The sequence below is a fragment of the Haliotis cracherodii genome, unplaced genomic scaffold, assembly GCF_022045235.1.
Source record: "Haliotis cracherodii isolate W230 unplaced genomic scaffold, xgHalCrac1.p SCAF_2, whole genome shotgun sequence".
Classification (NCBI taxonomy): Eukaryota; Metazoa; Mollusca; class Gastropoda; order Lepetellida; family Haliotidae; genus Haliotis; species Haliotis cracherodii.
In genome coordinates, this window is record NW_027266275.1 from 55,213,584 (window position 1) to 55,224,642 (window position 11,059).

The 11,059-nt window shown below is 38.7% G+C and overlaps 1 protein-coding gene across 1 annotated transcript in view; it reads left to right on the top strand.

Annotated features, from left to right (window-relative positions):
* Positions 1-9,155, top strand: part of LOC139468255 (polycomb protein SUZ12-like) — a 50,123-nt gene extending 40,968 nt beyond the window's left edge. Inside the window, exon 15 of the mRNA XM_071250101.1 lies at positions 243-9,155. Coding sequence (XP_071106202.1) covers positions 243-453 — 211 coding nt within the window. The 3' untranslated portion in view covers positions 454-9,155. The remainder of the gene's footprint in view (positions 1-242) is intronic.
* The last annotated feature ends 1,904 nt before the right edge of the window (positions 9,156-11,059 follow it).

The following is an 11,059-nucleotide window of genomic DNA, read 5'->3' on the forward strand; positions in this document are numbered from 1 at the left end:
ATTAGAGACAACTTTATGAGGACCTTAGTCACTGTGTTGCCAAGACGTCAAGGAACATGATATGAAATTTGTAAAAAATATTGGTGGGCAATTGCTTGACTAACATACATGATTTTAAGTAGTGCGATTATACCAAAATTTGTTTTGCTTCTAAGAGGCCTAAAGCCATACTCTCTGTCAAGCAATGTTTCTATGGAAACTCCTTTTGTATGCAAAAACATGTAATGTTTGTTTCTTCCCAGGTACATCGCAGACTGCCAGCTCGGCACAGCGTGCAAGACATTCATTGAGGAGAATGGGGAGATTGTTATAGAGAAGGATCTGTGTAGGAACTTCATGCTGCACATGGTCAACCTATTTGACTTCAGCCTCATCAAGCCAGACCTCGTCCACAACATCATGGGACAGCTGGAGTGCATGAAACACCGGATCAAGGTTGAAAGTACTTCTTGAGGAGAATCCGTTGTGCTTTGTGTTGGATTATTGCTGTTTGAAGTGGACCAAGGGCTCTAGCTTAACAGGGTTAAGATTCACAGAAAGGACAACATGTTCAAGTTCCTTCTGAAAATCTAGGAAATGCCCTAGAGCTAACAATGAAGAAATCCCAGTGAGTGGCTGAAGATTTTGCGAGTGTTCACAGCTATAATGGATATAGTTTCGAATGAATCTTTGGAATATCCTTTTGTATGGTTTATATGCAGAAGAGGCAACATGAAGGGATATTGCAAGATGGTGTTTGAAGCAAGCAAGCAGGATTTGAAGCTGCAGGCCCTAACAGTCTGATGAACTAATGGGAGAAGTGCTCCTAGTGCGAGGTGTATATATTGTATGAAGCATTGCATCCTTCAAGATGTGGTGCTGGAGTTAGATGGATTAAAGGCTGTCTGGGCCCTAAGTGGTCCATTTGCATGACATGATTGGAGCAATACCCCTGTTACAAATATATGTAGTGAGGTTAAGATTATCATGATTATGATAAGTAATCCTTTGATGCACTCATCTGTGGACTGAGTTAAGATATTGATTGTGGATTTTAGCTCTCCAGGACCAAAGGTCCTTGTAAGCACTGGTCATTGCTCAATCCAGGGATTATTTAATGTTTTTGACCATTGCATAGAACTTGGAATTTGCAGATAGTGAGGTTCGTTTTTGAGGCTGAAGCTTTGTGAAGTTAATCAGTAACATAGTAATGGGATTCGATATTGGATCATTTTTATTGGGAAGAAATAATCTCCTGGTTGTCCAAAGTACATGTCTTTCGAGGTGTTTGCGAAACATTAACAATGGCTGACGTGCTTTGTAACATACTCAATGACAAGGTTTTACATAATCACAGTTGCAAGCTTTGGACATAGAGAATCAATAAATTCCATTTTAAAGGCTGTAATAGTTACAAGATAAATGTTAATTATTTGTACAATTGGTTTGAAAAGCCCCAGTCTTATGATAATCAAGATGAATTTTCTTGTTGCTTCACAGATCCGCCAACATGAAAAATATGTCCGCTCTCCTCCTCTATGTTAACATGAAATATTTCTCAAATTATTATGTGTTGAAAAAAAGGATTCCTTTTGAAATACGAAATACATAGCAAAGTGTCAGCCGCAATTTGAGCCAATTTCAAAAAGTTTTCTGATCTCTAGCGATACAATTTCATGGACTGTGATCGTGGTTTTGCTTCAATTATTTATTGCAAATGGTTCCATATGGAAGAATGTTTTTCCCCAAAGTGTTACTAAGTCAACAATGCATTGAATTGACATGGGACTGATCAACTTTCTCTGAGCATTGTTCAGTTATCAGTGGTATATAGAAGAACACCAGATCAAAAATTGACTCTTTTAATTCTTGATCCGATTTATTCTGGTATAACATTTAGTAAATATATCTGGTGTCGAAGTGGAAGAATTTGCCCGATCTCGTGACTACCGTGATACAACCATCTTACTTTCAGAGTCCTGGACAGAAAATGTTGCTACGAGGTCCGACTTTGCATGTGTCTATTGATGTAGGATAGCCTATTGGTTACAACATTAGATTCCCACACCAAAGACCTGGGTTGGATTCCATTAGGGTACAATGTGTGGAGTCTGTTCTGGTGTCCCCTTTGGGGACATTGTTTGATAAACCCATACTCACGCACTAGAACAATTTTTGTATGAGGTGAAAGAAAACCGATATACCCTTGACACATGGATGTTAGCTTGGGTGCTTGAGTAAGCTATGATAGGCTGTAGGTAAGACATGTACTCACTTGTAGTAGAATGTTGCTAGTTTTTGTTGTTTTGGGATGTGGAAAGAAAATCTGGCTGCATTTGTATATTAACTTTGCTCAGGACGTATACCATCAAGGCATGTTCCAGTACCTGTTTACATGGGGAGAACAAACTTGAAGTCAGTAGCCCAAAATAGTTTGTGGAGAAGTGTTATGAAAGAACCTTCATAGCAGTGTCTGAAGTACTAGAAGCCCCCAACAAGGCAGCCATGCTGGCGGTTCATAAATGTAACTGGCCTGCCTTATAGGTGCAGGCAGCATTTGTAACTACATGCTGGGGTAGATAATCACTATTGTTTTTATCAGACTTTCTGCACTCTTTGTCTTCATCCTTTACAGCTATTTAATTAGAGATAGCGGTTGCTCTCAGGTTAGTGAGGGATTTTTCCAATTCAAAATTATCACTGTCACTGAAATGTTTTCTGCAAGACGTTTGGGCAAGTAGGTATAAATTTCACCTATCCCAACAGAAATGGTACCATCCACAAGACCGGGCATGCAGCTATTTCAGACACTGCTTCAAGTGTATTTGCTCAGAGTGAAGATAAATCTGAAACAGCATTAAGTTTTTGGCTCCTACTTGAATGATTTTCAGTTGTTGAAAATGCTGTCTTCAAGAGATAATTTGGATCTCGCAGATGGGCGTTCTTCCCTGAGATGATATCGGGTTGAACTCCCAGCTGGTTTTGTCACTATTTGGGCTAGTCTTTACAAGTTCAGTTCTATCTGTGTCATACAGCATTCATACTTGTACAGCTGCTCCTTACCTGTCACATGAAATGGCAGCTGTGTCACCATCGACCTACCTTGTCACAATACTGCCTCTTGGATTGGCGGGATTGCCTAACTGTGAGGTGAGAGATTGCCTAACTGTAGACAGGGTTTAAAAAAAGTGGAATAGGTGGACTTTGATTGGTATCTGTAGATTTATATATGCTCTGGGTGTTTTTTACATCACATAGGGCTAATGTCAATAAGTGACTACTCTGAGATGAACTAAGAGATTGTATTTAGGCTTTGTTGTTATAGTATTTCCTGAATTGATATGGTTAGTCTGAAGAGCATGGAGAAGAAAATGTGTCTCAACCTAACGTACTGCGTACCTAACATAATGGCTGAAACCGATGCTATGAGTTCATGATGGTCTGTGTTTAAGGTTGCAATGTGAAACAGTTCAGTGCATCCACCTTGAAGTGTTGATGCAGATGCAAGGGGTAAAGCTGTATTATTCAGTGATCAATATGACAGGAGACGATGTGAAGTATTGTTACCAATATTTGGTGGAAGTTTGCGGTTTGTAAATGTCTCGGAAGTTTTCGGTCAGAAATTGCTGATACAACATCTGTTTATTTGCAACATAAGAACCAGATGCCAAAACACAACTTTTCTGTTTCTGTCCATCCTTACATGAAATGTTATTTGGTTCAGTGTATGAGGCTAAATAAAATAAGTCTTGGTTCTCAGCAACGGCCGCATCATCATAAAGTTAGCAGCACATTTCTGTTATATTTCCATTTAAAAAAAAAAAGAATTAAAATCCTAAGATTTTAAAACAGTGAGATTGAACATAGCACACAGTTACTTTCCTTTTCATGCACAATGTTTTACTGCACATCTCGTATTGTTGTCACGGCAGCAATAGGAATTTGTATGTTGCTTGTTTATGTAGGGAGGCCCTTTCCCAGTTTGACAGTACACATCTGTTTCTTTGGTTACATACTTGTTCAATCAAGCCCAATAAAAAACAAAACAAAAACAACAACGCCCAACCGCGCTATATTTTCGAAAGTCATTGCCTGAGAACCAATTCTTTTATTTTCTTTAAGCCTCAGAAAGTACAGGTCATTTATTTGAGCAGGATGAAAGGGTTACAACAGGACCTGCTCAGGGAATCACCTACCCTAAATATGCAATTTGGTGGAGTGTCATTAAACATTTAGATAATATTTTGCTCAAAATGTATCAATGAAAAAACATTTTTTATTTTGTAAGGCATGTTACATGAAGTAGTCGTATGTCAGGTAAATATTTTTCTTCTTTGGGATACTCCTGTATGTAAAACAGTTTTACTTTCCTGCACAAGCCCAAACCACCCTTTCCTTCATACTAAATGATCTGTTTGAAGTTAAGAGCTGCACCCATTCAAATCCATCTGTGTTATTTTCAGAAGAAAACAAACCCTTTCAACTCCTTTGGACAGGTATTTATTTATTTAACTGCACACCTGATACCTTCACACAGTAAGTCATTCATTTGTACTATACCCATAGAAGTGCCATATTTTCTAGAAGTGTCAGTGTTAGAGCCATTGTTACCATGATATCATTGTAATTATGTCTTCTGTGAAAATGTTCCCGACCCCACTGCCACAGTGATGATTTATTCCTTATCAGTTTGACCTTGTTCCTCATGTCCATACCAGAAGATCCTGATGCACAACAGCTGCTGAAAAACATGACAACTTCTATAAGGCTTGGCTAATAATCTACCCCGATAACAGGATTTAGGGCTGTGAAAATTACAGTTGGGTTTTGCGGTTGAAAATCCTCTTATTTTTGCTATTTTCATTGAAATCAGTCCATAAAGATCAGCTTTGGATGATGTCATGATGGTGAACAATTGAACCATTGACTATGTTATAGTGGCTGCCCCTCCAAGTATATTTCAAGCCTTTAAGAAATGAGGAAGACCATCTTCAAACTGAAATGTCATGATATATTGATCACCATTCTGTCACAGGGAAAGGCATTTCACACATGCCACAATAACATGTATTCTTTGACTGAAAATGGATGCCAGACAGTTGAGGTTAGTTTCCCTTAAATTCACTTAAGGAGTGGATGGATAGCGGGGATAGCCAAGTGGGTAGTGTGGTCACTCGCCTTTGTAGCCACTGCTGTTTGGGCTCCTTTATGCTTATGTGGGTTTAAACCCCATTCACTCACTTAAGATCTTTCAGTGCATTTTGATAAAACAGGGTGAAGTGGTTGACATATTTTTCAGCAATGGTTGATCTAGTTACTGTCCATCCAACATTGATGTATTTATATGAACATGCATCACTTTGTTCCTGTTTCCAGGCAATACTCCTATTTGTATAACCCTGTAATGTAATCCTACGATAACAGACCCAGTTATACCCAGGACCCCGTTTCACAAAGTGATCTTAGTGCCGAGACGTAACTCTCCTACTGGAACATTGACTTACTGCTGTCATAGCGCTAATATTGCTTTGTGGAATGGACCCAGTCTAAAGCACAAGACAACTGTAATTTTGAGATGTACATGTCACAGATACACCTTAGGTTTAACAAACAAGGTACATCCATTTTATTAAATGTTCATTGATTATTTGGTTTTGAAGACCAGTGAATGTTAATTTGAGAAGTTCTCAATCGAGTGTGTATTGATGCTCCACCCAAGTCAGTTACGTGTTTGTCCCAAAACAGATGATATGACAAGGAATGGAGGCATTTCATGCTTGTTTATTCAAAGATGTACAGATGCATAACATCAGAATTCACCGACAGTAAGGTAAACTCGGTCAGAAGTGTGTGGACTGCCTGTTCCTTCATACCCATGGACGCCAACATATTCCTTCAAGAAGGATGTCATGCAGAGTTGGTCCAAAACAATCCTCATCACCATGGATACCATGCAAAGCCAGTCCTTCCTTCAGCACCAGGAACGCCTAGCCGAGTCAGACCTTCCTCTATCACTTTGGATACCAAGTCATGCTGGTCCTTCTTCATCAACCATGGAAACCAAGTCGAGCTGGTCCTTCCTTTATCACCATGGATACCATGCATTCATGTTGTGACAAGCATGTACACCCGATACCTCAATACTATCAATGTGCCACAGATCAGAACCATTCCACACATTCAGGGCAGAAATGGGATTATTTTATTGAGATTGTCTATTTTAGACATCCATTGCTACTACCATGTGCCACCTATACTGTGACGCAAGCAGCAGGGAATCATCGTATCATCCTCCATGACTGTAACCCTTGTCTTGTCATACTCCATCCCATTACCCCTTCTGTTGTGGTGAAGGTGAGCTTGAAACAAGATAGTCAGGATAGGACACCAGATGGGGATCTTGTCAAAGCATCGCTGAAGTTGAACAAGTTTAGATTCACTGCTATGAAACTCTGCCTTGTGTCCAGTTGCTGCAGTTTCCATTCACTAATCACTGCCTTTGATAAGAATAATTAGCTGGAGTAAGAAATGTTAACATGACATGTGGAATGTAGCAGGAAAATCTTTCATAACCCTAGTGTTAAAAATTGAAGATGCAGGGGTCCAAAGATTCAAATATGGTAGTGGATCCACAGGACCTCCTTAAGTTGGAAATCATCCCCATGTGCTTTTCTCCACTCAGCTATGTTATGACTGTTGATAGGTACCGGCTGCTGACTGACCTTCCAATCCAGTGCACTTATGTTAATGTGATAGTTAGGACATGATACAAAATGTTCAGTGTCGTCTTAGCTAGTTTTGAAATCTCTTTAGAAGACTAGTTTGTCAAAACTGCACCTTGACATGAATTATCGTGATACAACAATTACAAACCAAATTAAGAAGTTGGCGTAATACTAAAAAGCGAAACTACTCAGCAAGTAGGTTTTGATACAAGATTGTTGATACAAGATTCAAATAAAAAAGTTGTCTGATCCAGACTCGATTATTTGCAGGCTGTCATCATCTGGCTGTAATATTAGTGAGTTTGGCAACAAATGAAAGTTAATAAACAAACAGATAGATATTAGGTACCTGGCACATGTTGTATTAGGCCATAAGATAAGTCTAAGCATCTTAGGACATTGCCCTACTTGCAGTGAATAAACAGTCAACCATGAAACTCTGAAGCTGCACCTAAGTAAATCCTAATGCAGCACAGTAGTAAGTTCCTGATGTTGAAGTATCAGCAGCATGAGCCTTAGGACATTGCCCTACTCTCAGTGAATAAACAGTCAACCATGAAACTCTGAAGCTGCACCTATCGTATATCGCTGTGTATAAGGCGACCCCACGTATAAGACGACCCCCCTGTAAATCCTAATGCAGAACAGTAGTAAGTCCTGATGTTGAAGTATCTGCAGCATGAGCCGTGGAAGTAAAGACATAGCAGCTTCCTCTGTGAAAATAGAAGCTTGGTGGTTTAAGTGTTCACCCATAACACTTAAGACCTTCGTTCTACTCCCCACAGGCACATCTTGACCAGACTCGATTATTTACAGACCGCCATCATATGGCTGGAATATGGCCGAGATTGGTGTTAAACAACAAACAAACATCTGGACATCAGTTCTTGGTGTCCTCCACCTGATACTGCTGCAGGTTTCACAAGACCTTTCCATTGGGTAATGGTGATGCAACATCCCTGTCTGATGCTATCTTGTTCCCAGCCGCCCGAGCATCCATTAACCAGTCTGTATATCCTGTTTATTATGTTAAATGTGTGTGCCATACAAACATGCTAATCATAATGGCATTGTCACGTATCATCTTGACTTGTGGCAGCAGATTTTCTTGCAAACTGTTATTTGTTCTGTATTGTTAACAAAGAAATCAATCTAAAGAGCATCTAAATGGCACAGTTTATATGCAGCTAGTGTTGTCATTTTGGAAGCAATTTGTATGGATACGTGTTTCCAGTGTGTAAGCTGTGTGTCCTGAACACTCAATTGCCACACATTTGTCCACAGGTCTTAAAATTCATGATTTATATGTTATTTCACTGAAGCAAAGGTAACCATCACGTGTCCATCATATCTGAGTTGATGAAAATGGTATGTGAAATCACCGTTTAGGAAGATCCACAAGGACCGGTACCGCACTGGCGGACCATTTCCGTCCTGAATAATATATATTGTGCAGATAACCAAATGGATTGGTTGGTCTGGCTCCGTGACTTGGTTTGCTGCACCCCATCATACCCTGAAGGAGTGGATCAATGCTCACAATGTCACCGGACTGTCTGATCCACCCCTTGATTACCGGTATTTGCAGACCACCATCAGCTGGAATAATGCCAAGTGAGGTGTTAGGCAACCACCGCTGCTCAACCTTAATGAAAAGATTACTTCAGCAAACTTGAAATGTGGGAAATGACTACCAAACTTGAGGTATTTGAGGTCCATGCACTAAAAATGCAGATTTGAAATGTTTTGTTTTATTGCAGTGAAATAACCTTGAATATGTGTTTCTTGCTTGTGGACAAGCTGTTGGCACCTGAGAATTGGTTTTAAGTCTTCTAGGTTACTATGAGTGGGATGTTGGATTCATATCAGTCAACCTCTTTAACACTCTTCTGATTCATTGTGCATTTGTCAGTGGTAGACATGTGAATTACAGTTGAAAGAGCAAGTATTGTCCACCACATAGCATATATTTATTGTATGTTTCCATGGATACATCATAAACAAAACAGACTCAATGAAACAAGAAGCATTGTCTTATTCCAATAATCTGAAAAAATTGTTGCATTTGTCTGTTGTAATCGATGGAAATTGTGAACCTTATGAGGTGTTGAATTCTTGTTATTTTGGTTAGTTTGAATTTAATAATTGTTAGTAAGTCCACTGATATATGAATGGCAAATATTTTGAGCATGTGGAAATTGCATATCCGTTGACTTTGCTTGTTGTGAAAACCGAACAAATGTTTGAAAATGTAAATTTTTCTATCTATATATCCCCTTGTAAAAGTTGGGTGAGTCATTATGCATGAAGATGTTATACCTCCATTGAACATTCAAAGCATTGATCATGTGACACATTCATAACATTGATCATGTGATCAAGTCATGTGACTGCTGCAGAATGCCCTGTGTTCATTTTGCACATTTCAAGAGAATGTACAGAGTTTTTGGACCATTGTTTAAATTTTTATCATTAAACTTTTCATATGAAATCCAAATGTGTTATTTCTTTGCTGCAGAAACTGATGTTAATACATCACAATGTGTTACTGTCCCATAACCTATGAGAAAATCCAGTTTTTTGTTGAACAAGTAATAAAATGGAATTCAATCCACAACAAATAAAACAAGAAAATAATGAACAGAGCTCTGTACCTCACCTGTATTTGTGTAGAATCTTTGCAACAATAGATTATGATGGTTTTGTTACAAGAAACAAAAAGTCAACAGTTTCAAGACAACAGACATCCAAACTGTAATAGATTCCACGTTGATATTGTAAATATGTTTCTATATACATAGGAACACACTTAGGTTTTCAACAAGACCAAAATCACATTAATGAAGATCAAAGTACTCAAAATATATGCTTTCTATATTTTCTATTGGAATTCTGAACCAATTCATTTACTTATTTCGGGACCCGTGAAGATTCGGGGGTAGAATTGGTCTTCAGCAACCCATGCTTGTCGTAAGAGGCGACTGACGGGATTGGGTGGTCAGGCTTGATTGATACATGTCATCGATCCCAATTGCTTGGATCGATGCTCATGATGTCTATCACTGGATTGTCTGGTCCAGACTTGATTATTTACAGACCGCCGTTATACAGCTGGAATATTGCTGAGTGCGGCATTAAACAACAAACAAACAATACTTATTTTGGGGATTATCCGGGTAAACATTTCAAATCCAAAAGGCACTGAAATGCAGCAAACTATGTAGACTTGAAAATGTGAAGGTTTTAAGAGGTGTGTTTCATGAAATATTTGGAAAACATACAATGATAATTGTATTGATCACTGAAACATCATTTTTCAAGTTGGAAAGAAGAAAGAGAAAACATGTATTGTGCATTCAGCTTAATTAGAAAGTTTACACGCTTCCATTCTCATGACATCACTTCCAGTTTGGAAAACATGCTCACTACTGTACAAGACACGTCTTCCCCAGGCAAGCATATCCACCAGTTCTCGTTTTCACCTTTGCCATTTCAAGCCAACTTAAGACATATATCACAAGGGAAACAACTCATGGTACCCACAGGGTGGCACCATGATCAAGCCAAGAAAAGTTGGCTTGAAATGGCAAGGATGAAAACTAGACTTAGGCTAGTGGACACACTTGCCTTGGGAAGATGTACAAGAAAAGTCTGTCACTGGCCAGGTTAATAATACATTTATTTACCTTCTGTTATGTCACAGTATGGTGAAACACAGGTTAAATCAACCTCAACTCCATCATATTCGAATAATGAAGATAGTATCTACACCAGTACATTGCATATCCATAGAACTACTTCTGTTATCCAGCAAGTTATCCATTATATTCCTTGCTTTATACACTTCAGATTGATGTCACTTTGTGTTTTGAAAGACCAACTCATAACATTACCCAGTATTGGACTGGTTGTCAACACAAAAATACCCAAATCAAAGACCAGTATCAACATTATATTTACTCCCATTTTACCTGACCTTGAATAGACGCCTGAAGATGCAACAAGTTTCAGAACTGTACATATAAAGGTGCAACAGTAACTCTGATCACCTCGTAGCATTAACCATGTTGACATATTCATAAGGTTGAATTTAAAATGCATGCAAATGTAAGTTTTTGGCAGTGAGGGTAACTGAAAGAGAAAACCTGACGTGACCTCTAATTGATCTTGATCCATTCTGGATATACTAGTACACCCAAACTTGATCCTGGAAGGATGTTTAACACAGTAATAAAAATACACAAAGATATTTAAGATGTTTACTACACATTTGCATTTACAGTGTACATAACTGCTGAGTACGGTAGACAGTCCTGACCATCACTCTTGATGCATCACAAACATTTGACAATTTT